Source organism: Gigantopelta aegis, chromosome 13 (assembly GCF_016097555.1).
Source record: "Gigantopelta aegis isolate Gae_Host chromosome 13, Gae_host_genome, whole genome shotgun sequence".
Taxonomy (NCBI): domain Eukaryota; kingdom Metazoa; phylum Mollusca; class Gastropoda; order Neomphalida; family Peltospiridae; genus Gigantopelta; species Gigantopelta aegis.
In genome coordinates, this window is record NC_054711.1 from 5,591,001 (window position 1) to 5,618,739 (window position 27,739).

Consider the following 27,739-nt stretch of genomic DNA (forward strand, 5'->3'; position numbering starts at 1 on the left):
ATTACTTTTAACGGCATGCATTCAGCATGTATGACAGCAATGTCTGGAAGATCTGTAGCTTGTTATTTTTACTTTGTAAAATTTTTGAACCAAAGTAATAAAAATAGACCGTCAATGCGTGTCAATTTGAATACACATGCCAGTTCAGGGCCGAAAGACATGTAGGCCATCTCAAGGGCCGAGTTCAGCCAGACCGAGCGAAAACAAAACGTTCGCTAGACTTGTTTGTGCGCTTCACGTTAAACCAAATGGACACGACAAACACCAATCAAATAGTTCGCGAACGTTAGGAAGAACGTTCGTTGGCTGAACTGAGGACAGCTCTCGGTGGAATATACGTCATGCTTCAGAGTCAGCCGACACCCGCGTGTCAAGAGACATCGTTGTGGACATTAAACAATACGATTACGCAAAAGTAAATCTTGATGTAAATTTGTAGAAAAACAAAAGTTATTCGCATCAATGAATACCTAACTGCAGTTTTTGTTTATTCCTTTGTCTTTGTTAATTTCGTACCCATGCAGATCGCGATCACCGGAAATGAACATGCAGTATTTAAATTTTGTAAGCAGAAATCACAATAAGCATTTAACACGACGCTGAAATCAACAACAACATGGCACAAATTATGAAATTGTTTGGGGTGGGGAATTGACGGGTCACTTAAAAAAAAAGCAAAGAAAAAATAAATAAATTGAAACTAACATAAAGATTGCTATTTAAAGAAATAATGAGCTCTATATATATATATATATATATAAATAAAAGCTCTCAAATTTTTATTTGGAAAAAAACGAAGAAAGAAAAAACCCACCATCCATAAACATCCAACCCACCCCCATATTTCTGTATGTTTGTTAATTTAATGTCATAGGCCTTAGAAGTAGGGGTGGGTGTATGGGGTACTGGCTTCAAACTGAAGATATTGCGTAACCCCATCCCAACCCCACCACCGCTGAAAAATCGAAGTAATATATTAACTGCCCCTACCCCCATTGTGGTTTTGTTATTCCTATTTATTCCAATTTGTACACAATTAGCTGAAAAAATATACATTTTCATATTCATATATAAATACTCAATACAGTACTGCGTAAAAGAAATTTGGCTAAAGCATTTTCAGTATGGCTAATAAAAATTCCATTTGGCTAATATTTTGGCTACAGGTATTTTTGATCCAGGGTGAGCCCTGGACATACAGGGCCGAATTTACGCAGCCTGTTTTTCTTAGACGCAGGTGTTTGAGCATTTTAAATGTATGTAGTTACATGGGTGCAAGACATAAACAGGCTTTGTAAACTTGGCTCATAATTACCTCAAGAAAGACGACGTCAGGTCGAGAATGTCATGACATCGTGCAAGGAAATGGTTTTATTCAGTGTTCGACAAACGTTTGAGAAAGTCACTAATCCTACGTATTATAGTATTACAGCCGATAATTTCCACTAGTGCAGAACAAAAATTCACAAGCCGGGAGAGCGAGGGCCAGTGGATTTGTAGAACTCTTTTCATTACATGTATAAAATTTTACCTCGCGAACATGGGAGTAAAATGGCACGTTCATGTCGAGAAATATTCTCAAGGAAATTGTTTTATTAACTGTATAATTATTACTTCCTAAGCATGGGAGTAGAACAACACTATCATGTCAAGAACGGCTCTCAAGGAAATTGTTTTATTAACCGTATAAACACCTTGTGAACGTGCGAGTAGAACGACAAGGTCATGTCGAGAACGGCTCTCAAGGAAATTGTTTTATTAACTGTATAATTACCTCGTGAACAGGTGAGTAGAACGACACGGTCATGTCGAGAACGGCTCTCAAGGAAATTGTTTTATTAACTGTATAATTACCTCGTGAACAGGTGAGTAGAACGACACGGTCATGTCGAGAACGGCTCTCAAGGAAATTGTTTTATTAACTGTATAATTACCTCGTGAACGTGTGAGTAGAACGACACTGTCATGTCGAGAACTGCTTTCAAAGAAATTGTTTTATTAACTGTATAATTACCTAGTGAACGTGGGAGTAGAACGACATGGTCATGTCGAGAACGGCTCTCACGGAAATTGTTTTATTAACTGTATAATCACCTCGTGAACGTGGGAGTAGAACGACACAGTCATGTCGAGAACCGCTCTCCGTCGTTCGAGTGCAGCCAGGAAGTTGTGCATCCTCTGCTCGAGGTCGTGAGCCTCGTTATAGATTTCCTTCGGGTCACACTCCCCCGTCTGCGCCAGCTCATCAGCCGCCGCCAGCAGTTTCTCTGCATTCGTTATCGTATTCTGAAAGTAAAGTAGAGCTTGTTTAACAACACCACTAGAGCATATTGAAATTTAACTTATTAATCATCGGCTATTGGATGTCAAACATTCGGTAATTCTGATTCGTAGTCTTCAGAGGGACTTAAAATAAAAGTCAAATGTTTGGTTATTTTTTTACTCGTAATCTTAGAAGAAATATGCTACATTTTGCTACTATCAGCAAGGGATCTTTCATATGCACTTTCCCATAAACGGGACAGCACATACCACAGCTTTGACATACCAGTAGTAGTAACACTGGTTGGGACAGAGGGAAAATGCAATCAGAGAATAGATCCACCGAGGAGATTCGACCTTTCGACCCAAGCATGTCAGGCAAGCACTCTACTAACTGAGCTAGATTCCGCCCCACAGCAGTGAAACAGAAATCTTGAAATAAACTTCTGATTTTTTTAAAAACTTTATGCTTAAAAAATCAAACCTTATTTTGCAAAAAGAAAAGAAAAAGTGTTTTGGAAATAACAAAACATGTTCTATTTTTACGTGCAATTTGTAAGAACATTGGTCAATATATATACAGTGAAACCTCTCAAAACTGGACCCTCTGTAAACCAGAATTCCTCTAAACCTCTCTAAACTGGATACCTCTTAAAACCAAACGTTTTGGTTGGTCCCGAGGGTGTCTGGTATAGAGGGGTAAAGCAGAATTCCTCTAAACCTCTCTAAACTGGATACCTCTTAAAACCAAACTTTTTGGTTGGTCCCGAGGGTGTCCGGTATAAAGGGGTTTTACTGTATATATAAAATAAAACAACAACACTCACCCATAGTGAAGAATGTTGTCTGCTCATGGAGTTTTTTTTAGCCTAAACTTTATATTTTATTATTTATTTGTTAATCTGTCTCTAACAGTTGGCAATCTGGTTGTTTGTTTGTATATAAGATAACTAATTCGAAAAAAGTAAATTGTAAATTCCATGAAGCAATAACATTCTTCACTGTAATGAAGATCTTCACACATGACTACAGGACCCTGTTTTATGAAGCAATCTTAGTGCTAAGATCACCGTAAGTGCATAACAGATACAGCGGAAGCAAGTAAGACATTGTGGGGGGCTGACTGAGATCGAGGGTACAAAGCAAGGTTTCTAGGGGTTTCGGGGGTATGCTCTCCCATAAAAGTTTGAAAACTATATATTCCTAAAATGCAATTTCTTGCATTCTACAAGTAAAATTCATCTCTGCCGTAAGATTTAAAACAAATAATATTTTTTATTCAGCCCCACCCCCCGGAAGATCCCCTTGCTTCGCCGTGCCTGCATATGGTAGCTATGCTCTTAAGGTGATCTTAGCAATAAGATCGCTTCGTAAAATGGGACCCAGCACGAATATCTTTTATAAATTCGGACCAAAGAGTTTATGAATATTTCATTTATTAGATACTACAGGTACTGATACTACATATATACTATATATTATCTACTATATATTTACCTGTGCGACTGACTCAAAATGTTCGTGACTCTTGTGCAAGGCTTTTGCTCTCTGCAGTGTCTTGCCAATAGAGATGTTCTTTAGGAGGAATACGTCACCGTGGCTATCCAGCCAGTCAATCACCTAAAAACACACACAGATAGCAGTCAAATGTATTAGTGAAAACAAACACGTAAAGATATGGACACAGGTATTAGTAAAATTTGTAAATATTAAAAATATACTACGTGCTGCAACTTTAAAAATTAACAAGAAGAATTTGTGAACATCTCCACCATCCACACACACACACACCCCACATGCAATGAAAACCACACTCATTTGGCTACTAGACCACTAGATTGATACGTGTTTAAAGAAGCTATCGAGAACAGTTTTGGAGTTGTGCTTGGAAATAGTGAATTTGGTCATTCTGGCTATTCGTTTTAATAATAATAATATTAAAAATGACAACTCCTTCATAGCACAGAGCATTACTGGACGACTAGATTGATGTGCATACAACAATTTGTAAAGTTATCTTGAATGTTTTTTGCATTGTGCTCTGTTAATTTAGTCATTCTGGCTCAAAACAAATTCATGGTAACAGAAAAAATATTAAAAATAAAAACTCCCTCCAACACTAGCCAAATTTGTAAACTGTGAATTCTAAAACCAATTGGCAAATTATATTTCAATTAATAATGGATATTTTGTGAGAAAATAACTGTATTTAATAGACAATTTGGCAAAATTTTCTCTTCGCCCAAAGCTAGCCCTGCCATTAGACAGACATGTATATAAAACTTCGAGAAGTTATCTTGAACAGTTTTGGAGTTGTACTCCATAAACTGTGATGAAACACTGAATTTGGCTATTTGTTGTAGATTTGGCTATTGGTAACAGATTAAAAATCAACAACAGTTTTGGAGGTGTGATCTACAAATACTGAATCCGGCTATTTGTTTCCACGATTACAAAATAAAAAACAACAACATTACCTGTTTGACATCCTGCTGGAAGAGGCGCAGTCCGAGTCGCTGGTGCAGTTTGACTTTCTTGGCATGCCAGATCTGTTCCAGGTGGCGCTGGTGAGCCAGGACCTCGTGCACCACGTCCAGCACGTGACCCGCGGCCTCCGAGTAGTCGGCCTTCGCCGTCAGCGAGTTACTGCTCCCTGATGACACCGGCGTCTGGAGCGTGTCCAGCAACGACTTGCCATCACCACACACCTGGTCAACCACAGAAGAAAGGAATGTTTAGAACACCAACATAATCGTCTTAATGCTGTTGAGACTAGTTTTCAATGGTGAATCTTTTTAAGTTTCAAATAAAATAATTTTGAGCTACTAAATAGTGTCGAGCAACGACTTTCCGTCACCACACACCTGGTCAACTACAGAAGAAAGGAATGTTTAGAACCTCAGTATAATCGTCTTAATGCTGTTGAGTCTAGTTTTCGATGGTGAATCTTTTTTGTGTCTCATTAAATAATTTTGAGCTACTAGTGTCCAGCAACGACTTGCCATCACCACACACCTGGTCAACGACAGATGAAAGGAATGTTTATAACACCAGTATAATCGTCTTAAAGCGACATACCCTAGTTTTTAAAAACACACGTTCATCTAATGGTTAATGAGACAAGCTCCAGTTATGTTTGACGGTATTTTCCTGTTTAAACATCACACACTACTTCTCTGTTATAACCATATCCAAATGTGTGTTGCAGGGTTGTAGATTAACTAAACTTAGTGTCCATTTTCACGGGTTGAAACTAGGGTCTGCGAGTTTAATGCTGTTGAGACTAGTTTTAAATGGTGAATCTTTTTATTTTAGCATAAAATTATTTTTAGCTACTAAAGAGTGTCCACCAACAACTTCCTGTCACCACACACCTGGACGACGACAGAAGACAGAAACGTTTAGTGTAACTTCACACTAGCATATCAAATTGTCTTTTTCAGAATGTTGTTTTACATTTACAAAATCTGGATCCGCCCTTGTGACATGATGTCTTAATGCTGCTGACACTAGTTTCAGACGATGTATAGTTAACTCGCTTCGCATAAAACAAGTTTAAGCTGCTAAAAACAGGACATATAGAAATACACTAGTTTTGCTTAAACTAAAAAATTAAGATAACGTGGATCTTTTTCCCTTTTCATAAATACTTAAACTTGATCCATCCACCATATTTCAATGGACTGGTCCAAACAATCTAAAAGTGTCACAGGTATTATAAAAAAGAAAAAGTGTCATAGGTTAGAGGTCAGGTTATAGTATGAAAAACAGAATACGAGATGCTTTACAAGGTATGATAATTCAGTAAGTTTTGTAAATGGGCTGTGCCTAATAAAATTACATAACCGATGCATAATTTTTTTTTTCATTCATGCAAGTTGTGGAGGCCTACTACACCACCTCTTTGTCACTAATTACAAACAATTAACCACAAACACTCCGTTCGTAATATTTAATTTTTTTTATTTTGCTTCGCAACTGAAAAACTAATTTAGCACCTACATTATAGAATTTTGTAGCGATATCCAAAACGGAGTGTGAAAACCAAACCGGTGCATTCAGAAAAAAATATTCCCTGCTGTCCTGAACATGACCTTGATAACTGTGTAGCTCAGGACAGCATGCTTGAAATGTAGTTGGCTTTAAGCATTAAAATAAGTTAAAATTAATGAAGTTAGAGTTTGTTTTGTTTAATAACACCACTAGAGCACATTGATTTACTAATCATCAGCTATTGGACGTTACGTATTTGGTAATTCTGCCATGTTTTATCTGCACTTTCCTACTGGCAGAACAGCACATACCACTGTTTTTGATATACCAGTGGAGGAACACTGGTTGAAATGGGGGAAAAAACCCAATCATAGAATGGGTCAACAGAGGGGGTACTATCCTACGACCCAAGAACCTCATGCAGGTGGATTACCAACTAAGCTAAATCCTGCACTCTTTAAAAAGAATGACCACCCGTGACCACCATACTGACCTCAGCGTACGATTGGCTGATGGCCTCGATAAGGTTCTGGTGTTGTTGAAGAGCCTCCTCCAACTCGTCTATCTGAGACGGAATCTTTGTGTTCTCGCACACGTTCTGCCACGCTAACACCTGGGCCAAATACTGAAAAAAAATAATGCATGCAAGAATCAGTGAACTGAATAGTTGACATAATAAAATATTACCTAAAAATATATCAGGGTTCACAAGACTCAAATGAAATAGCAAGCCTTTGCCACTAAATTCTGCTGTTTATGTATAAAAGCAAAATCTATTTCAACTTTTATTTTGCAGAATTAGAATTATCAGTAATATAGTCACTGTAAAAAAAAACCAGAATACAAAAACATTTATGTTTCCCGTACTCTCAAAGTATGTCACTATTTGAGGGAGTTAATTCAAGGTAATCTTTTAATTTTTAGTGAAAATGCAAATTTAATTCAGGATTTTCAATAATTTTCATAAAATTGAAATAGCCATTATTAGAAATGAAAACATATGTAATGTCATCTCCTAATATCTGACTACAACTTGTCAAAACAAGAGTTAAAAGTTAAAGTTTGCTTTCTTTAATGACACCACTAGAGCACACTGATTTATTAATCATTGACTACTGGATGTCAAACATTTGGTAATTTTGACATATAGTCTTGGTCAGGAAACCCACTACATTTTTCCATTTGTAGCAAATGATCTTTTATATGCACCATCCTAGACAGGATAGAACATACCATGCACAGCCTTTGACATACCAGTAGTAGTGCATTGGCTGGAACAGGAAATAGACCAATGGGTTCCCTGACAGAATTAATGAATGAATAGATGAATGAATGAATGAATGAATGAATGAATGAATGAATGAATGAATGAATGTTTAACGACCCCACAGCATGAATGAATTTTTAACACCACCTCAGCACAAAAATACACATCGGCTATTGGGTGTCACAAAACGTAAGGGGTCCACTGACACAGATTGATTCTAGACTGGCCACACATCGGGCGAGCGTTTTATCACTGAGCTACCGGTTTTAACTTTTTATTATAGAGTTAATCTTTATAATCAAACTATCCACGATAAATACCTGTTCAGCCTTTTTGTGGAACATGACGGACATGCGTAGCACGGTGCTGCGATCGTCTAGAGCGGCAGCCAGACTCTTCCACTCACGCTCAAGCTTTCCGGCCTGAATTCGGATTGTGTTCGACGCGTAGTGGCCAGCGTCACACAGTCGCTGGGCCATGCCCAGAATACGGGTAATATTTACATATACATTCTGTGATGGAAAAACAAAAATTACACATCAGGTTTAAAGGATATAAAATTAATTTGTTTATATTTGAGAAAGTTACACATGAAACCTTTGTGGTACACTCATGTCACATAACACAAAAGTCTGCGCATGTTAATGACGTTACATTATGTCTTGAAACAAGAGTTGGGGTATGTTTGTAAACAAACAAACAATGTTAATTTAATTAATAAAACAATTGTTAAAACAACATATCTTGATTGTAAATATATGTATAAAACTGGTAGATAACAATCTGATTAAAAAAAACTCTGAATTAATGCACTAAAAGTATACTTTTGCCAGCCTCGATCAACATGTTTTTGTGTCACCTATCAACACGTCTGTCACCGCTGTAATGATAAACCTTGTATATTAACTTACACAAGTTTACATAGAAGCTTCAATACATACCTTATTGTAATTTATGAATCCATAATGAAATCAATCTTTTATTTTATCTGTTAACTAAACATCCAAGCATACTTTGAATTTCCCTCCAAGTGACACACAATATGGCTGCCGAGACTATAAAGCTTACAAGTTATAGCATGGCCTATTGTTAGCTATAGTCTGTTTCAAAATTATCAAAGCCTCGCTACATTCACCATTCTAACCTTCACAGGATAAACCTGATATCTTAAGACAGTAACCAGTTATTCCATATATATCACATACATGTCAATAATTATTAGCTTGCAAAGATATTACGAAGTGACCAAATAATACAGTACTACAATTAATAGTCTTAATTATAAGTGCTTAACGTTTCAATCAAAAGCTTCAGATAGAATTAGATGGTTCAAAAAAAAAATTGTAATGTAATTTAAAATTTAAATCATACCCAAAAATAATTAATTTAAATTATAAATCATACCCAAAATATTTTTAGTCTAAAATGCATGGATCTTATCTTAATGTCGTGTACACTTCTTTTATATATAATATTCTGGTTCAATAAACAACAATATTTTAGTGTAAAACTCACGACAGCACTTGTAGCGAACTGGCTGTGTTCGTTTTCCAGTTCCACGGCGAACTGATGAGTTGTTCCCACCTCCGTGTAGTTGACTAGAAACAAATCTCGATTGTGACTAATCCAATCGAACATCTGAAACACAAGCACATTTACAAATATTAATCATTTATAAGAATTTTAAAAATTAGTGTTAATAAAGGTTATTACCAGAGTGTGTTTCAGTATCATCAATATAACATAATATTTAGAGAATAATCAACAAGCTATGAGGTAATAATGTTTATCTAGATAAATGGTATTGCCAAGTAGTAAGCTGCCTTTGGGTATTCTATTTTTTTTACCAATTATCAATATTTATCGTTTTATGGAAGATTTTGAAATGATATTGTTGTTGATCACAAGTATGCAAGTTGAGAACAAGAGACAGTGTCATGTCATAGTTGTAATGTACGTATCGCTGTTGACATAGGTTAGTTGTTGACATGACTGACACCATGGAAACTATTCTTACACACAATTAACAGTCTATAGAGAAGCATTGTTTATGACAACAAAACATATCTAGGAGAAGAAATGTTTTTCTTCTTTCCCTAGGGAAAGATCATTTTTCTTTTGTCACTGTTCTCTGCCCATATATTAATCAGTGTTGTACCCAGTACCCTCACTTTATATACTACTTATGCTAGCTATTATATGATAAATCAATTTATTAAAGAAACAAATAAATCCCAAAATGAAAAAAACAAACAAAAACAAATAATATATAATTACAAATTTACAAACATAAACATTTATATGAATTAAAACAAAATCATCAAACCGTAAGGACTGAGAAAATGTAAAAATGATTTACAAACTTTTTCGACATCTTCCTCAAATATGCGGAGCTGCAGACACTGTTCGAGTCTCATCTTCTTCACAGACCACAGCTGGTTGAGGTGCTGTTTCGTTGAGTGCAGGTTATCCAGCAGCTGAGAAATCTGTGGTACTGCACTCTGGAAGTCGGCATTTCCCGATATCACGTACCGGCCAGAACCTGATAACAAAGACAAATACAGCTTCTTCTTTACTTCCAGCAATGCTATAATTGAATAGTCGTTATGTCTGTAAAGTCTTTAGATGGTTTATCAAAGTTGTGAATTTCAGTAATGTTGGGACTCCTGTTTGTACCTGAGAAAGGGTGAAGTTTACAGAGAAGTGCATATTAATTGTATTAAGGTGGAAATGGTTATGTGGTGTTGAAGAAGAAGTTGAAGAAATAACTATAGAAAAACTTCAAACCCTTCCCGGGGACAAATGAGGTACTCAGTATTGACATTCACAAATTAGATAAACCATATCTACAGACCTAGCTACCTCTGGCACTCACCAAATTCGCCAATTGCAAATTTTTAAAGTAGTTGGTGAATTTTATTTTAATTTGGCAAAATAATTTCAAGTAAAAATTGACATTTTTTAGAAAGTAACTGGCAATTTGTGCATGTTTTAAGTTTAATATACAATTTGGCGAAACATTTTGCTCACCCAGAGCTAGCCCTGGATATATATATATATATATATATATATATATTTCTATTTCTGGAAGTTAAGAAGACTTTTTTCAAATTTCCTTTTTTGCATCTCACCCCTCAGTCTCCTGGTGGAGAGTGACTATATTCATATATTTGTTTCCTCATGTGCCAAAGAAGCTATCCACAAACTTTGGTTGAAATTGGTCTAGTAGTTTTGGAGAAGTAGTTGAAAATGTGAAACATTGACGCATATCACATGGTGGACAAGACATGATAATGAAGGAAAATGGATCATAATAGGTGAAATAATAGGTGACCTATAAATGCTGTTATAGTTTATATATTTCACCCTGCCTAAAAACTAGGGTCAGTATTTTGCTGTCAGTATTTGCCAGTTGTGAAGTAGTGATTACAAAGAGAAAATCTCTGATAAACATACTAGACTGTCCGTCCTGTTCTCCGGTGATGCGCTTCAAGATGTGGTGACCCTCTGCAGCCAGACTCTCGACAGGCGCCAAGGTGACACGTTTCTTCAGGTGACTATGTTCCTCCAACACGAGCTGGGCACCATTCAGATCGTCGGGCAGTTCGGGGTTCGTTAGGATCTCGCCCAGCTCATCCAGTTTGTCGAGGAGATCTAACGCCTTCCATATGAACTCTTCCAGCATCTGAAATCACATGGTAAACTATATTGCAGTTCAGTATAATAATAAAAAAATATTAAAAAAAAAAAATCTGACAAAAAGAATGTCATAGTTGAGTAAACAAAATCGATGGTTAACAACCAGAAATAGCAATGTTCTAAGTCATGGTTTTAAAACAAGCTTTAAAGTTTTAAACAATTCTGAAAATGTAGGCCTTTCAGATTAAAAAAAAATGCTTTTCAGTGACCATTTTTGCTTGACAAGAATTCTGATGTTTCGCCTATGTTTTCGATGCACTGTAAATCTTTTCGAAGTACTTTTGTCTGGTTGACAAGTCCAAAATTCCTATAGAAGCGTACCAGTCTGAGCTGTATCCACTGTTCATGGTCGTACTCCAGAGTCCCGTCAAACTCTCGCGTTAACTGAGTCGGCTCCACCGCCTTCGTCAAACTGTCAACCGAGATCATACATGTCTGTGGGTTTAAAACAACAAACAATCAGGCAAGTAATGCATACACAGAATGAATGAACGAATGAATGAATGAATGAATGAATGAATGAATGAATGAATGAATGAATGAATGAATGAATGAATGAATGACTGAATGAATGACTGACTGTTTAATGACACCCCAGTTCGAATTTCCAAATTAGATTCTTGTGAAAATATAATTTTTATCCATTCACAAGGTTGTTTTAATGTTTAGCACAATTACACATTAATTTGGTCCCCTTTGACAATAAGAGCGGACAATAAATATTTTTAAAATATTTTTCCGTACTTCAAAATTATACTTGGCGCTTCCAACACTGGTCCTCTTCTTCTCCCAGAACTTCTCCGGTTTGATTATGTAAGCCACGTGAATGTTGCCAGGGAAACATTCCTGAAAAAATGTAAATATCCGAGTTAATCATAAGAGTAAACAAGAAATGGGAGTCCAAAAAACAGAGAATCAAGTCTCATCCAGGTCTACATTCTGCAAATGACAGCCTACACATTGTTATCCGGCACACATAAAACATTACAAATTCGGAAATAACACTTGTAATAACCAAGTGAAACACGCCAAATGAAGCAACAAAGACAACAAATACAATGGAGGAAAATATTCCACCATAAAACGTGAATACAAAACCAAATCCGACAAAAAAACTGACTCCTAAGCAGAGCAAAAGAAAAGACGTCCGGACCCAATAGCAAAGAGAAAAAGAAGGAAGTTACAGTCGCATGATCGGAACTAAAGGGAGTATGCAGTAGAAAAATTTAGGCCATCCCATTGGCTTTTAGGATGTTCGGACCAGACTACTAGCTGTGGGGGGGGGGGGGGGGGGAGGGCACTTGTTTGAGGACATGTAATGTGAAAAGAAAACAGAGAATCAAGTCTCATCCAGGTCTACATTCAGCCAGCCAGTTTTTTTATAAACATTTGCAAACTACTTTGACTGGTTCCTACAGTGGTCAATCGGTTTAAAGTGTAGAATAAAAACCAGTCTAGCAAGCATTAGCAACAAACGGTTGGCTGAACTTACCCCAGAAATAACCAAATTAGTCAAGTTAGTTTTGTTTTAACGACTCCACTGGAGTACAAAGATAAATTAATCAACGGCTATTTGGTTATTTGGTAATTTTGATATACAGTCTTCAGAAAGTTAAAGTAAGTTTTGTTTAACGACACCACTAGAGCATATTGTTTTATTGATAATTGGTTATTAAACATTTAATAATTTTGACGTACAATCTTAGTGAGAAAACCTAATACATTTTCCATGAGTAGCTAGGGATTTGTTTTATATGAACCATCCCACAGACATGATAGCTCATGGCATTTGATATACCAGTAGTGGAGCACTCGTTGGAACGAGAAATAGCCCAATGACGGGGATCAATCCTAGACCGACCGTGCATCAAGCGAGCACTTCACCACTGGGCTATGTCCCGCCCCTCAGTCATCAGAAAAAACCTTTTCAAACAGCAGTAAACGTAGATATGGATTTATTACCCATATGGGCTCAAATATATGGGGTAATATTTTTTCGATCTCTGCACAGTGTGCAGATTGCTTCTACAGCCACTGATTGGCTGACTTTAAAATCACGACGTTTGGTTGGTTGCTTGCCATGGCCGGAACTTCACTTTCATTCATATAATTTTTTCATTCATGAGTCAGATTACACATACGTTATATGATCTACAAAGAGTTACAAAAACAAATGGACTCATTTGTTTCGTAAACATGAAATGGTATATTTTCATAAGCAGCGGCTTTAATAATATATAAAAATAATTATTTTCAAATGCAAATACAGTTGTATATTATTTTGTACTGTAAACATTTGGCTGTAAAGAGAACGCTGTTATGCTATGACGTCACTTACATTACGTCATGTAATGCGCATAAGATTATATCACGTAATGGCTGATGTTGTAGACTCCAGAGGAATTTTTACATTAAAAATCAGTTAAAATTGACAATGGGTAATAAAGAGAATAATCAACTCGCTACAAGGAATTATGAATTATCTGTCCCTCGAGAATGAATGTTGTAAAACCTCGCCAAAGGCTCGGGTTTACAACATTCATTCACTCGGGACATATAATTCATAATTCCTCGTAGCTCATTAGTTATTCTTTAAATCAGTTGTTCTCTACATCTACTCACTTGTAATGCTTTGAGAATTGGCTTCACGGTCTGCCATGTTGATCCCCTCATGTCCAGTATCACAGAAAAGCCTCGGTCTCGCACTTCATCACTGAAACAAGAACACACATACATTTAATTACAACAGGGCTTGAACGTAACCATGTATTAAAGTAACAGACTCTAGATTATTAACACTATGGTGTATTTTTTACTATTAGAGCCGTTTGAACTTAACCATGTATTAAAGTAACAGACTCTAGATTATTAACACTATGGTGTATTTTTTACTATTAGAGCCGTTTGAACTTAACCATGTATTAAAGTAACAGACTCTAAATTATTAACACTATGGTGTATTTTTTACTATTAGAGCCGTTTGAACTTAACCATGTATTAAAGTAACAGACTCTAAATTATTAACACTATGGTGTATTTTTTACTATTAAGAGCCGTTTTTTGATAATTGAAATCAGACATTACTTAGATTGTATTGTTTAGATTATTTATTTCAGTACATCCGTAATCTTTCTGGTTTTAGTTACATCAGGGCTTGAACTTAACCATGTATTAAAGTAACAGACTCTAGATTATTAACACTATGGTGTATTTTTTACTATTAAGAGCCATTTTTGATAATTAAAATCAGACATTACTTAAATTGTATTGTTTAGATTATCTATTTCAGTACATCCGTAATCTTTCTGGTCGACCTGGTGCATCTAATACGATGATATTTAGAAAAAATGTACATGCTTTTGGGAAGTAATAGTTATGAAGATGATCTCTAGTCTGTGTTTTAAAAGGGGCATTTCCCCATTTCAACATCACACACTCGTTTCACTAATATTGTAAGTCTGTGTTTTAAAGGGGTATTTCCCCATTTCAACATCACACACTCGTTTCACTAATATTGTAAGTCTGTGTTTTAAAGGGGCATTTCCCCATTTCAACATCACACACTCGTTTCACTAATATTGTAAGTCTGTGTTTTAAAGGGGCATTTCCCCATTTCAACATCACACACTCGTTTCACTAATATTGTAAGTCTGTGTTTTAAAGGGGTATTTCCCCATTTCAACATCACACACTCGTTTCACTAATATTGTAAGTCTGTGTTTTAAAGGGGTATTTCCCCATTTCAACATCACACACTCGTTTCACTAATATTGTAAGTCTGTGTTTTAAAGGGGTATTTCCCCATTTCAACATCACACACTCGTTTCACTAATATTGTAAGTCTGTGTTTTAAAGGGGGTATTTCCCCATTTCAACATCACAGACTCTTGTTTCACTAATATTGTAAGTCTGTGTTTTAAAGGGGGTATTTCCCCATTTCGACATTACAGACTCTTGTTTCACTAATATTGTAAGTCTGTTTTAAAGGGGGTATTTCCCCATTTCAACGTCACACACTCGTTTCACTCTATTGTAACTTTTACAGGTTTGTAGATGAATCAAACCTGGTGTTCACTTTCACGGGCTGAATGTAGGATCTGTGACTTTAACTACAGCAATTCTAAAATGTAACTTTTGCAACAAATAAACAAAACTTAAACAGCAAATATTATCTCCTCAACTGACAGCATTAATTTTCATCCAGCGGAAAAAAACAAGATTTTGTGAAAAATAAGGCCTTTTTTAGGGCAAAATTCTTGAAAAATAAGGGCTATTTTTAGGAATTTTTTGACAAAAATAAGGACTGAAATTCAATAATCAATATAAAAGAAAAACATTCTGTACTCACCTCCAGGGAGAACATAAATACAAAAGCTAATTACCAACTCAGAAGATCATGCCAATGGTCATCAACAGCATATCAATACAACCAGATTTAAGTAATCTGATATGGTGCAAATCCATGCTGAATATGATGCTGATAACCACCAAGATGTCTTCTGAGAAATACATTAATTCAACATATTCATTATCTGAAAGTATACTAAGGCTAGATTTAATTAATTCCAACACTTATTTTATGTTGCATTTATCAAAAAATTTGAAAATTTGAAAATTTAGGATTTTCACCAAAAAATTAGGGCTTTTTAGGATTTTGAAGCTTTAATAAGGAATATTAGGGCTGCTGTCTAAAAATAAGGAAAATTAGGAAAATAAGGGCCCGCTTGCAAGCCTGCCATTGGCAAAGATCCTGACGTATGGCAATTCATATCCCAGCTACAGTAACTGCCACTGGCGCTGTCATTAAGTTTGATTCCTGTATATCATACCAGCGTGTTATTCAATAGACTAACTGTAAATGTGCCCATATTCTCTGAAGGTTTAGTTTGATTCCTGTATATCATACCAGCATGTTATTCAATAGACTAACTGTAAATGTGCCCATATTCTCTGAAGGTTTAGTTTGATTCCTGTATATCATACCAGCATGTTATTCAATAGACTAACTGTAAATGTGCCCATATTCTCTGAAGGTTTAGTTTGATTCCTGTATATCATACCAGCGTGTTATTCAATAGACTAACTGTAAATGTGCCCATATTCTCTGAAGGTTTAGTTTGATTCCTGTATATCATACCAGCGTGTTATTCAATAGACTAACTGTAAATGTGCCCATATTCTCTGAAGGTTTAGTTTGATTCCTGTATATCATACCAGCGTGTTATTCAATAGACTAACTGTAAATGTGCCCATATTCTCTGAAGGTTTAGTTTGATTCCTGTATATCATACCAGCGTGTTATTCAATAGACTAACTGTAAATGTGCCCATATTCTCTGAAGGTTTAGTTTGATTCCTGTATATCATACCAGCGTGTTATTCAATAGACTAACTGTAAATGTGCCCATATTCTCTGAAGGTTTAGGCACATTCAACATGACACATTTTGGTTTGGGACAAAACTCCCGCACACAGAGATTTAACAAAAGGCAAAAAACAAAAAGAAGAACTTTTAGATGAATGTTTATCAAAATACAGTGTATGCTTAAAAAAAGCACCACTGTATAAATATCAAAGGTAAATTTAGTAATCTTTGTAGGATCTCTACTTGGTGAACATGACAACAGAACTGTGCTTAGTACTAATAACCGAAATCTGTGTCAAGTTCATTCAAACACGCTACCAGATGTCATGGTAACAACTGTTACCGGTAGCATGCTGGCAAAATAATGAAACCAATATTCCATTACCTATTATCATGTAACATAATCTACCATTAGTACGATTGCCAAAAAACAGTTTCCAATGGGTTCCAATAATCACGGAAATGAAACGAAAAAGTGTTTCCTCTAAAATTTAAACCCTGAGGAAGGTCTAACCAATTTCATATTTATAACTAAATGTTGATTGGCTGATGCAAACAGATTACAACAAATGATATTTCAACTGTTCAACTAGTTAAATCAGTGATAAGACAAATGATTAAAATACCTCGGTACACTGGCCAGGTAAGTCATAAGACGTCGGAGATCGTCATACTTAAACCTCTCCGGGTGGGTGTGGGCAGGAAATGTCAGAATGGGCCCACCCTTCTTGTCCCTGCCCCCTGAAACAAAATAAAACATATAACATCTGTATATTTTGTTCACAATGTACTCATTTCGTTTCAATACAAAATCACAACAATTCACTTCCAATTTTCAGACTTTTGTGTTTGCACATGAAATCACTGCTAAATTTGTGTGTACCTAGATATAGTTTGTAAGTGCTAAATTTGTGTGTACCTAGATATAGTTTGTAAGTGCTAAATTTGTGTGTGCCTAGATATACATGTAGTTTGCAAGTGTTTGTTTTTCACACACAACCTTACCCGTGACAGGTTTCTAGCAGGTAAATAAGATACACAATCATAGAATTACCAATACAATAAGAACAGTGATGTTAATGTATTACAATGATACAATGGCTATTGTTACTCATCATTTTACCAGTATATGTGTGCGCACATGGGTGTGGTGTGTGTGTACATGTATGTGCGTACGTATGTTGGAGTCTGGATTTAATAGTAAAAATATATGAACTGTAAACTCTGTATATTTGTACGTCTGTATTTTGTGGTAACTTGTACATGCAGGACTTCTAGATTATGGTAGTCCCACTCCCATGGCTAGTGATATTCAGTGTTGGGCTAGTAAGTAACTGCTATTGCCATGCCAGACAGGGCTTCTAGATTATGGTAGCCCCGTCTCCCATGGCTACTGATATTCAGTGTTGGGCTAGTAAGTAACTGCTATTGCCATGCCAGACAGGGCTTCTAGATTATGGTAGCCCCGTCTCCCATGGCTAGTGATATTCAGTGTTGGGCTAGTAAGTAACTGCTATTGCCATGCCAGACAGGGCTTCTAGATTATGGTAGCCCCGTCTCCCATGGCTAGTGATATTCAGTGTTGGGCTAGTAAATAACTACTATTGCCATGCCAGACAGGGCTTCTAGATTATGGTAGCCCCGTCTCCCATGGCTAGTGATATTCAATGTTGGGCTAGTAAATAACTACTATTGCCATGCCCGACAAGGCTTCTAGATTATGGTAGCCCCGTCTCCCATGGCTAGTAATATTCAGTGTTGGGCTAGTAAATAACTACTATTGCCATGCCCGACAAGGCTTCTAGATTATGGTAGCCCCACTCCCATGGCTAGTAATAATCAATGTTGGGCTAGTAAACTACTATTGCCATGCCCGACAAGGCTTCTAGATTATGGTAGCCCCACTCCCATGGCTAGTAATATTCAATGTTGGGCTAGTAAACTACTATTGCCATGCCCGACAGCTAGTGAATATTGTTTTTGTCAAATGTTGCAATTAAGTCTATTTTGTAAATATGAATACCCTGCCCCCATTTCAAGCCCCCAATGTAAGTGTTTTCAAGCTCTATCTCCCTCTTTAGGCAACATATCTGATTATTACTATTATTTAGTAAAATTATATGAACTTGAAGTAAAGTAGGGCTAGTGAATGTTTAATTGTGGCTAGTAAATCACTTATCCCATGGCTAGTGAATTTTATAAAAATTCTAGAAGCCCTGACATGAATTACATAGAGTGCCGAATTGAGACAGATTTCACCCAAGACTTAAGACTTGAGTATTTTTACATGGCTCTATACCACTGATGTTTCAGGCATGTCCATCCCCGGTCCGGTCTCTGAATAGCCAGTGACTTGACCCAGTACAGAATTTCACCCAAGCTACATTACTGAATGAGATTCTGTGATCGTGTTGATGTATACAAAAATCCAGATTACACAGATATCCATTTTAGACACAGTCCACTATAGTTAATTGTACGTTTAATAAAACAAGTTCATTTTACCTGAGAGATAGGCCAATCTCTCGCGGAGGATCGGGACAATATCTGCCGCTTTCAAGCCATCATTTCGTCTTCCACCTGGAAATACACACAATGTACATACATGTATATATTCAAATAGTCTTTGAAATAAGCACTTGTCAGTTTGTCATTTCGTCTTCCACCTGGAAATACACACAATGTACATACATGTATATATTCAAATAGTCTTCAAAATAAACACTTGTCAGTTTGTCCTGAAAAGTGAAAATCTGCTTGTTCTTGTAAGTAAACTATACCTCAATGGCTGAACAGTGGACAAGCAAAATTGTTTATTTAATGCTGTTTCATTTAGAGCAATCAAAATCACTGTGCTTGAATAAAACAAACAACTTAGTAAAAATATCGGTGGACAAGTAGATTTTTAGAGGTACTTGTCCAGTGGACTAGTGAAAAACCCTGCCCATTTTTTTTTGACTGCAAAACAAGATAATTTCAAAAACACATATTTATACATGTACATATATATAGGGTATATGTCTTCTTATTTGAAAAACATCTTTCGGGACTAGCTCTGGGTGAGCAAAACAAATCGCTAGATTGTCTATTACCCGGTAAACTTCAAAAATTGCAGAAATTGTCACTTACTATTTAAAAAGTGTCAATTATTACATGAAATTATTTCGCCAAAATAAAATAAAATTTGCCAAATGCTTTCAAAATTTGCAACTGGCGAATTTGGCGAGTGCCAAAGCTAGCCCTGTCTTTGTTCTTTTCAAAGAAATTTCAGGCAAGAAATTTTAAATATATACAGACCTCGCTGTTTAAGAAAAGCTATTACTCTCACTCCTCAAGTTGAAACAAGTTCAAGGGAAATAATGTTTAACTCCCCTTGTGTTCGAAACCTGTGATACATGAGCACGTAAAACTAGTTACCTACCTAGTTCAAGGGAAATAATGTTTAACTCCCCTTGTGTTCGAAACCTGTCATACATGAGCACGTAAAACTAGTTACCTACCTAGCTCAAGGGAAATAATGTTTCACTCCCCTTGTGTTCGAAACCTGTGATACATGAGCACAAGGGAAACAATGTTTAACTCCCCTTGTGATCGAAACCTGTGATACATGAACACGTAAAACTAGTTACCTACCTAGCTCAAGGGAAACAATGTTTAACTCCCCTTGTGTTCGTAACCTGTGATACATGAGCACGTAAAACTAGTTACCTACCTAGCTCAAGGGAAATAATGTTTAACTCCCCTTGTGTTCGAAACCTGTGATACATGAGCACGTAAAACTAGTTACCTACCTAGCTCAAGGGAAATAATGTTTAACTCCCCTTGTGTTCGAAACCTGTCATACATGAGCACGTAAAACTAGTTACCTACCTAGCTCAAGGGAAATAATGTTTCACTCCCCTTGTGTTCGAAACCTGTCATACATGAGCACGTAAAACTAGTTACCTACCTAGCTCAAGGGAAATAATGTTTAACTCCCCTTGTGTTCGAAACCTGTCATACATGAGCACGTAAAACTAGTTACCTACCTATTCAAGGGAAACAATGTTTAACTCCCCTTGTGTTCGAAACCTGTGATACATGAGCACGTAAAACTAGTTACCTACCTAGCTCAAGGGAAACAATGTTTAACTCCCCTTGTGTTCGAAACCTGTGATACATGAGCACGTAAAACTAGTTACCTACCTAGCTCAAGGGAAACAATGTTTAACTCCCCTTGTGTTCGAAACCTGTCATACATGAGCACGTAAAACTAGTTACCTACCTAGCTCAAGGGAAACAATGTTTAACTCCCCTTGTGTTCCCTTGTAGTTCGAAACCTGTCATACATGAGCACGTAAAACTAGTTACCTACCTAGCTCAAGGGAAACAATGTTTAACTCCCCTTGTGTTCGAAACCTGTCATACATGAGCACGTAAAACTAGTTACCTACCTAGCTCAAGGGAAATAATGTTTAACTCCCCTTGTGTTCGAAACCTGTCATACATGAGCACGTAAAACTAGTTACCTACCTAGCTCAAGGGAAATAATGTTTAACTCCCCTTGTGTTCGAAACCTGTCATACATGAGCACGTAAAACTAGTTACCTACCTAGCTCAAGGGAAATAATGTTTAACTCCCCTAGTGTTCGAGACCTGTCATACATGAGCACGTAAAACTAGTTACCTACCTAGCTCAAGGGAAATAATGTCTCACTCCCCTTGTGTTCGAAACCTGTCATACATGAGCACGTAAAACTAGTTACCTATACCTAGCTCAAGGGAAATAATGTCTAACTCCCCTTGTGTTCGAAACCTGTCATACATGAGCACGTAAAACTAGTTACCTACCTAGCTCAAGGGAAATAATGTTTAACTCCCCTTGTGTTCGAAACCTGTCATACATGAGCACGTAAAACTAGTTACCTACCTAGCTCAAGGGAAATAATGTTTAACTCCCCTTGTGTTCGAAACCTGTCATACATGAGCACGTAAAACTAGTTACCTACCTAGCTCAAGGGAAATAATGTTTAACTCCCCTTGTGTTCGAAACCTGTCATACATGAGCACGTAAAACTAGTTACCTACCTAGCTCAAGGGAAATAATGTTTAACTCCCCTTGTGTTCGAAACCTGTCATACATGAGCACGTAAAACTAGTTACCTACCTAGCTCAAGGGAAATAATGTTTCACTCCCCTTGTGTTCGAAACCTGTCATACATGAGCACGTAAAACTAGTTACCTACCTAGCTCTCCTTAGCACATGAACTTTTTTTTAAAGTTTGTTTTATTTAATGACACCACTAGAGCACATTGATTTTTTTTTACTCATCATCTACTCAATGTAAAAACATTTGGGCATTTCGACATATAGTCACAAAGGTCAATTCATACTTTGATTGTGCAACTAAAAAAAATATTTTTTATTCAGTAAACTCAAAAGCATTGAACGAACATGCACTAAAATTCAATATGAACTGTGTTAAAATCATACTGAATTCCATGAAAAATTAACATTAGATTTGAATATAAGGACTGGGCGAGTCAAATACTCGCCAACAAGAGTCAACAGTGAAGTATAAATCTAGCTTTAGAGAAGAAACCCACTATATTTTTCCATTAGTAGCAAGTGTAGCAAGGGATCTTTCATATGAACCAGCCCATAGACAGAATAACACATACCACGGCCTTTGATGTACCAGTCGTGGCACACTGGATGGAGCAAGAAATAGTCCAATGGGTCCACCAACAGGGATCGATCCCAAACCAATCACGCTTTACCACTGGGCTATATCCCACCTCTTCTTTTTTTTTTTTTGAAAGTACTATAACAGAATTAAATATCAGTGCTCAATATGATAATATCTTCAATGACTCCCCATAATCTACACAGGGTTCGAAACTTGCCAAAAAATATGGTGGCCCCAAAAATAATAATGCATGTTGGCAAATTATGATAAGCGAACCATGAGCAAGATTTTAATGTGGAATACAAATATTAATAGTGGCTTATATGTTATAGCTCTAAGGAAGATAATATTATTTGGGCGACTAACGCCATTATTTTTTAATATTTAAGGCACACAAACAGGACATTGGTCGCATTTGGCGACCTGGCCACAGGTTGCTTCGAGCCCTGTCTATATGTATGTAAGTTAGAATCTTGAGCAATTAATAACGCTTCTCAATTGTTTTCATTTGAGATCTATCTACAAGTACTACATCAGTTTAGTAGGAAGATGGTTAAAGTTTGTTTTGTTTAACGATACCACTAGAGCACACTGATAATTATTTAATCATAGGCCATTGGATGTCAAACATTTGGTAAATCTGACATGTAGTCATCAGAGGAAACCCACTATATGCACTTTCCTAATGACAGAATAGCACATACCACAGCCTCTGACCAGTTGTGGTGCACTGGTTGGAACAAGAAAAAAAACAATCAGTTGAATGGATCCATCGAAGTGGTTGATCCTGTGATGCAAGAACCTCAGGCAATTGCTCAACCAATTGAGCTAAATCCGGCTGAAAGTTATTTTCATGATTTAAAGAAGAGTACCGGTGAGGTACATGATACGCCCGTCAGGAGTTTGATGGAAAATCATAGAGATTAATGAATATGTTACTGGTATGATTCAATTCTAATTATGTGAAATTTTTGCAATAAGATGAATGAACAGTTTGTTTTGGACAAACTACTGATGATACTGTATCCACTGGAGAAGGTGCTGTCTGACTAATGAAGTTATTGTTCTTTATTAGAAAGGGAAATTTGTTTTAACATACATGGGTACTCTGGTGACACATTTATATGTGTAGGATTTACTGTTATGTGCAGTAGACTGTGAAAAGTAGGTCACAGTGACCTAGTAATAAAACGCAACACACCGCCATCCCAAGTTGTTCCTACATGTAAGGTTTGATGATCCTGTTTGCATCTGTATGTAACACATGGTCCAGACAAAGATTTACTGTTATACGCAGTAGACCGTGAAAGGTAGGTCACAGTGACCTAGTAATAGAATGCGACACACCACCATCCCAAGTTATTCCTACATGTGAGGTTTGATGGTCCTGTATACATCTACATGCAAGATATAGTCCGAACAAGAAAAAGTTAACAGATGGACGTACGTACGGATGGACAAACAACGCCATACCATAATACAACCCATCATTGACAGGCGTATAAAAAGTTGGATACATTTAAACTAAAAAGAAACTGATAAAAGTTAGTGACATTCTTACTGACCAGTCCAATACATCTGCTGTCAAAATGAAGTTGACATTTTGACGGCAGATACATCAGACTAGATTCTCACATACATGTACACAGTGGTACATTGTACACATACGTAACAGACTGATTTACAATGTTTACATCAACATATATACATACATGTATGTACATAAACATTTATGCATACATATATAAACATATATATATAACTGGTTTGCAACCCCAACAATTAGGAAAATGTCCACGGCAAAAACATACCAAGGAAAAGAAATTTCAAATACAGTCCATAAGAAATAAAAGTGCTGTGGGGAATTAACCACTCCAGAGCATTGCCAATTGCTGTGGGGAAATCGCAGGGGTTGGTTTGAAAACATAAAGTTGTCCCTTTTTATTATTTAATATAGATCTCTTAATATGCCATGACACGAACCAAGGTCTGCTATATTTTATTTTTAAATCTTAACAATGTCCTCAGTTTGTGGACACAGTAACCTGTTTTCAATTAATAAGTTTTTTCAAAAACCTAAAATTACATATTAAATGCATTTTCTGGTTCATATTATTAGTTTCTGTGTATTCAATGTGTTTTTGATCCACCTAATATTTGTACTTTAGTGGTGGGTTTTTTTTAATCATGAGCAATAGCCTATACTGTGAAATATGTACACTTATGAAAATTAAATTAATAGCAATAAAGACCAATAAAGATGTATTAGTTTTTGTTTTTTTAAATAATAATAAACAGAATCCATATGTTATGTAGCACAAGAAAATGTTTAAATTCTACCTGCACATTTATCAATAAAGTAAAAACACTGATTATAGTGAGGACCAGGGCGGGACGTAGCCCTGTGGTAAAGCGTTCACTTGATGCTCAGTCGGTTTAGGCTCGATCCCTGTCAGTGGCCCCATCGAGCTATTTCTTGTTCCAGCCAGTGCTCCACAACTGGTGTAACAAAGGCTGTGGTATGTACCATCCTGTCTGTGGGATGTTGCATATAAAAGATCCCTTGCTGCTAATAGAAAAGAGTAGCCCATGAAGGGGCGACAGCGGGTTTCCTCTCTCTATATCTTGTGGTCCTTAACCATATGCCTGACACCAAATAACCGTAAATAAAATGTGTTGAGTGTGTCATTAAATAAAACATTTCTTCTGTTAGTGAGGATTCATGTTGCAGAGCACTGGCATATGGTCGTCTGCTCCTTCTGGCTATTTGTATTAGTCAACGGTGTTAAAAAATCCAACTACAGACAATTATACACTCATATTTCACTAAAACATACTGCACAATTGCTACCTGGGTCAGACTTTACTTAGGAAGCAATTAAGTTATTAACACTGTTACAGTGACTGGTGGGCAGCAAAGCACACACAAGAAAGGTGGAATTTTACACACTGATGAATTAAGCGTATTGTTGATAGCAGAGTAACTGGAAGTGCACTTTTTTTTTTTTAAATATCCAGTAGCCCGGCAGACTACCGGGTTTAAATATCTGATAGCCTGAGTGAGAAATCGGTAGCTAAAAGACTATGGGCTTCCGGTAAGGTCGAATCCTGTAGTGGTAAAAAAAAAAAAAAAACTTATTTTTCATTGTAAGTGGGAAGGGGAGCAGGAGTCTGGACCCCCTAGACCCAACAGGATTTGTGCCTGAGTGGCTCAAACTTCATTTTATTTCCTGACATAATATCTTTGTTCGAACATAAGATCTGAAATTAATGGAATTTAAAATCCAATTTGGGCTAGACAAGTATAAAACTTAGTATGATCAAAAGCATATTAAATACAAAACACTAACATTCTAAACTAGAAAATATATTGCATATTAAATATGTAATTCAAGTCATTAACAAAAAGAGAGAGAGGCCTTACTTTAACTTGATTAAGTTAACTTAAGGCCTGCTTCAGAAATGAAAACATGTTTACCTTCAAAAAACCTAAACATTTAAGTAAATTTTAATTGTTTATGTTACTACATCAAATGGTACCTTTAAATGTTATCATATATTTTGTGTACATTCAAGCAAAAAACATTGGGAAACGATAATTTGTTTTCTGATATCCCTCGAGATGTCTACTGACTGATTAGTTGGACCAAGGGAGGTAATTCTTAATTTAGGAAAACAATCCTTAAATTTCATTGTATACGAATGAATCACACACAAAGCGGTTTCCATTTAGTGCATAATTATGCATCAGTAATACACATAGTATCTTACTGCTTAATCGCTTGCATGGATACTCGGCTAATAACTGAAAATATTCTAAAATTAAAATCCGGTGCCAAAAGCGGAGACCATTCCATAATTTTGGCGTCTTTCTCATGAAGTCTTTGAGACAGATATTCTGAAATATTTCGAAGAAATATTACCTGGTCTGTAGTAGTACTCCACATCTTTGTCATTTCCTGCGTCTAGCGACTGCTCTCCTGCGTTCATTCTTCATAAATCCATGGTTTTGGAGTAAAATTTTCTGCTAAATGCATCTTTATCAAACTATAATGTCGGCCATTGTAATAACACAAGTTCGGTAATCTTCGTGAGGCCTCGATGCCGACCTCGGTAAACTCCGCTGGCTTCTGCAGGTGCTCGTTGGGTATCACAAAGCAATTTGCTATCATTTGAGTCATGCCTGGGATATGTGCTTCGCGTAATATATCCAAGTGCAAAACTAGAATGGTTAATAAGTTTCTTCTTTTACAAAAGAAAAGGAAAGGGTTATTTTCTGACGCCAGCTCAGTGCATTTTAACAAAGGCTATTTGGTGTAAAACATTTTTAAGTATGTGGACGCAAGGATGAGTAAAAAGTGGAGAGGAAATTCTTGACCCCTTTAAATAAAATAAGCAACAAAAACACACGAGTACATCGGGGGTTATCGATCTTACGATCCCTCGCACCTCAGCCTGTGGGATTTTTATAAAACGTTATGGGGGTGGGACTAGGTGCGTATGCAGGGGGTGGGTTTCGGGGGTTGAAACTCCTCTGCTTAAGCAAATTTTATTTTTCTTAAATATATGTTCTGGGGAGCATATATGTCGACACACGCACACACACACACACACACACACACACACACACACACACACACACACACACACACACACACACACACACACACACCTATTAATTTCTCTCGTCAGTCTACTCTCCCCTGCTAAAAAAAAATTTGCACATGCGCCTTCGAAGGAAGGTGTAACGTTTTCAAAATAGTTTCTCCTTTTTATTCAAAAAGTAAATATAGTTATATTGCAGACGATTGTTTTCTGCGTCTTAAAAATTTCTTATTTCCAAAGGAATTAAGTATAAATAAATAAGAAAACCTTAAAAATAGCGAGTGAACGCACCAAAAACACACACACACACGCACACACGCGCGCACGCGCGCACGCACGCACGCACGCACGCACGCACACAACACCATACGATTTTTCTTCTCTTTTTTTCTTTTTTAAATATATTTTTCGAACTAGCTTGACTCGACCCTCCCTCCCCCTCACACACAAAAAAAAGGGGGATAAAAAATAACAAAAACTAACAAAAAAAATAACAAAAACCAAGAAACAAACAAAACAATACAGACTATCCCGGTGCACAATTTCCTGCACACGCACCTGTAAAATGTTATCCGCACTACGTCATGCGTGAATGGGAGTGGCGCGGTGGTAATGAGCGGTTAATTTAAGAGGGATGGTCTTAGACTTCACAAAGTACTTTAACGTATTATGACAGGGGCGGGAGGAGGTTTTATTTCTTTTTCTTTTTAAAGTCTGGTATCACTTCACGCTGGGCGAGACGTAGCCCAGTGGTAAAACGCTCGTCTGAGGGGCGCAGTCGCCCTAGGATCAATCCCCATCGGTAGGCCCATTGAGCTATTTGTATTTCTAGCCAGTGCATTACGACTGATATATCAAAATCCCGTGGTATGTGTTATCC

General features: G+C 36.7%; 1 protein-coding gene across 1 annotated transcript in view; it reads right to left on the reverse strand.

The window, feature by feature from the left end:
- LOC121387390 (kalirin-like) overlaps window positions 1-26,294 on the reverse strand; it is a 270,398-nt gene extending 244,104 nt beyond the window's left edge. Inside the window, exons 1-14 of the mRNA XM_041518493.1 lie at window positions 26,178-26,294; window positions 19,091-19,165; window positions 17,212-17,326; window positions 13,844-13,934; window positions 11,966-12,067; window positions 11,543-11,656; window positions 10,979-11,207; window positions 9,886-10,064; window positions 9,038-9,160; window positions 7,843-8,034; window positions 6,749-6,880; window positions 4,740-4,970; window positions 3,760-3,882; window positions 2,095-2,286 (exon numbers count right to left, since the gene is read on the reverse strand). Of these exons, the coding sequence (XP_041374427.1) occupies window positions 2,095-2,286; window positions 3,760-3,882; window positions 4,740-4,970; window positions 6,749-6,880; window positions 7,843-8,034; window positions 9,038-9,160; window positions 9,886-10,064; window positions 10,979-11,207; window positions 11,543-11,656; window positions 11,966-12,067; window positions 13,844-13,934; window positions 17,212-17,326; window positions 19,091-19,165; window positions 26,178-26,244 (1,965 nt within the window). The 5' untranslated portion in view covers window positions 26,245-26,294. The remainder of the gene's footprint in view (window positions 1-2,094; window positions 2,287-3,759; window positions 3,883-4,739; window positions 4,971-6,748; window positions 6,881-7,842; window positions 8,035-9,037; window positions 9,161-9,885; window positions 10,065-10,978; window positions 11,208-11,542; window positions 11,657-11,965; window positions 12,068-13,843; window positions 13,935-17,211; window positions 17,327-19,090; window positions 19,166-26,177) is intronic.
- Between the last annotated feature and the right edge of the window lie 1,445 nt (window positions 26,295-27,739).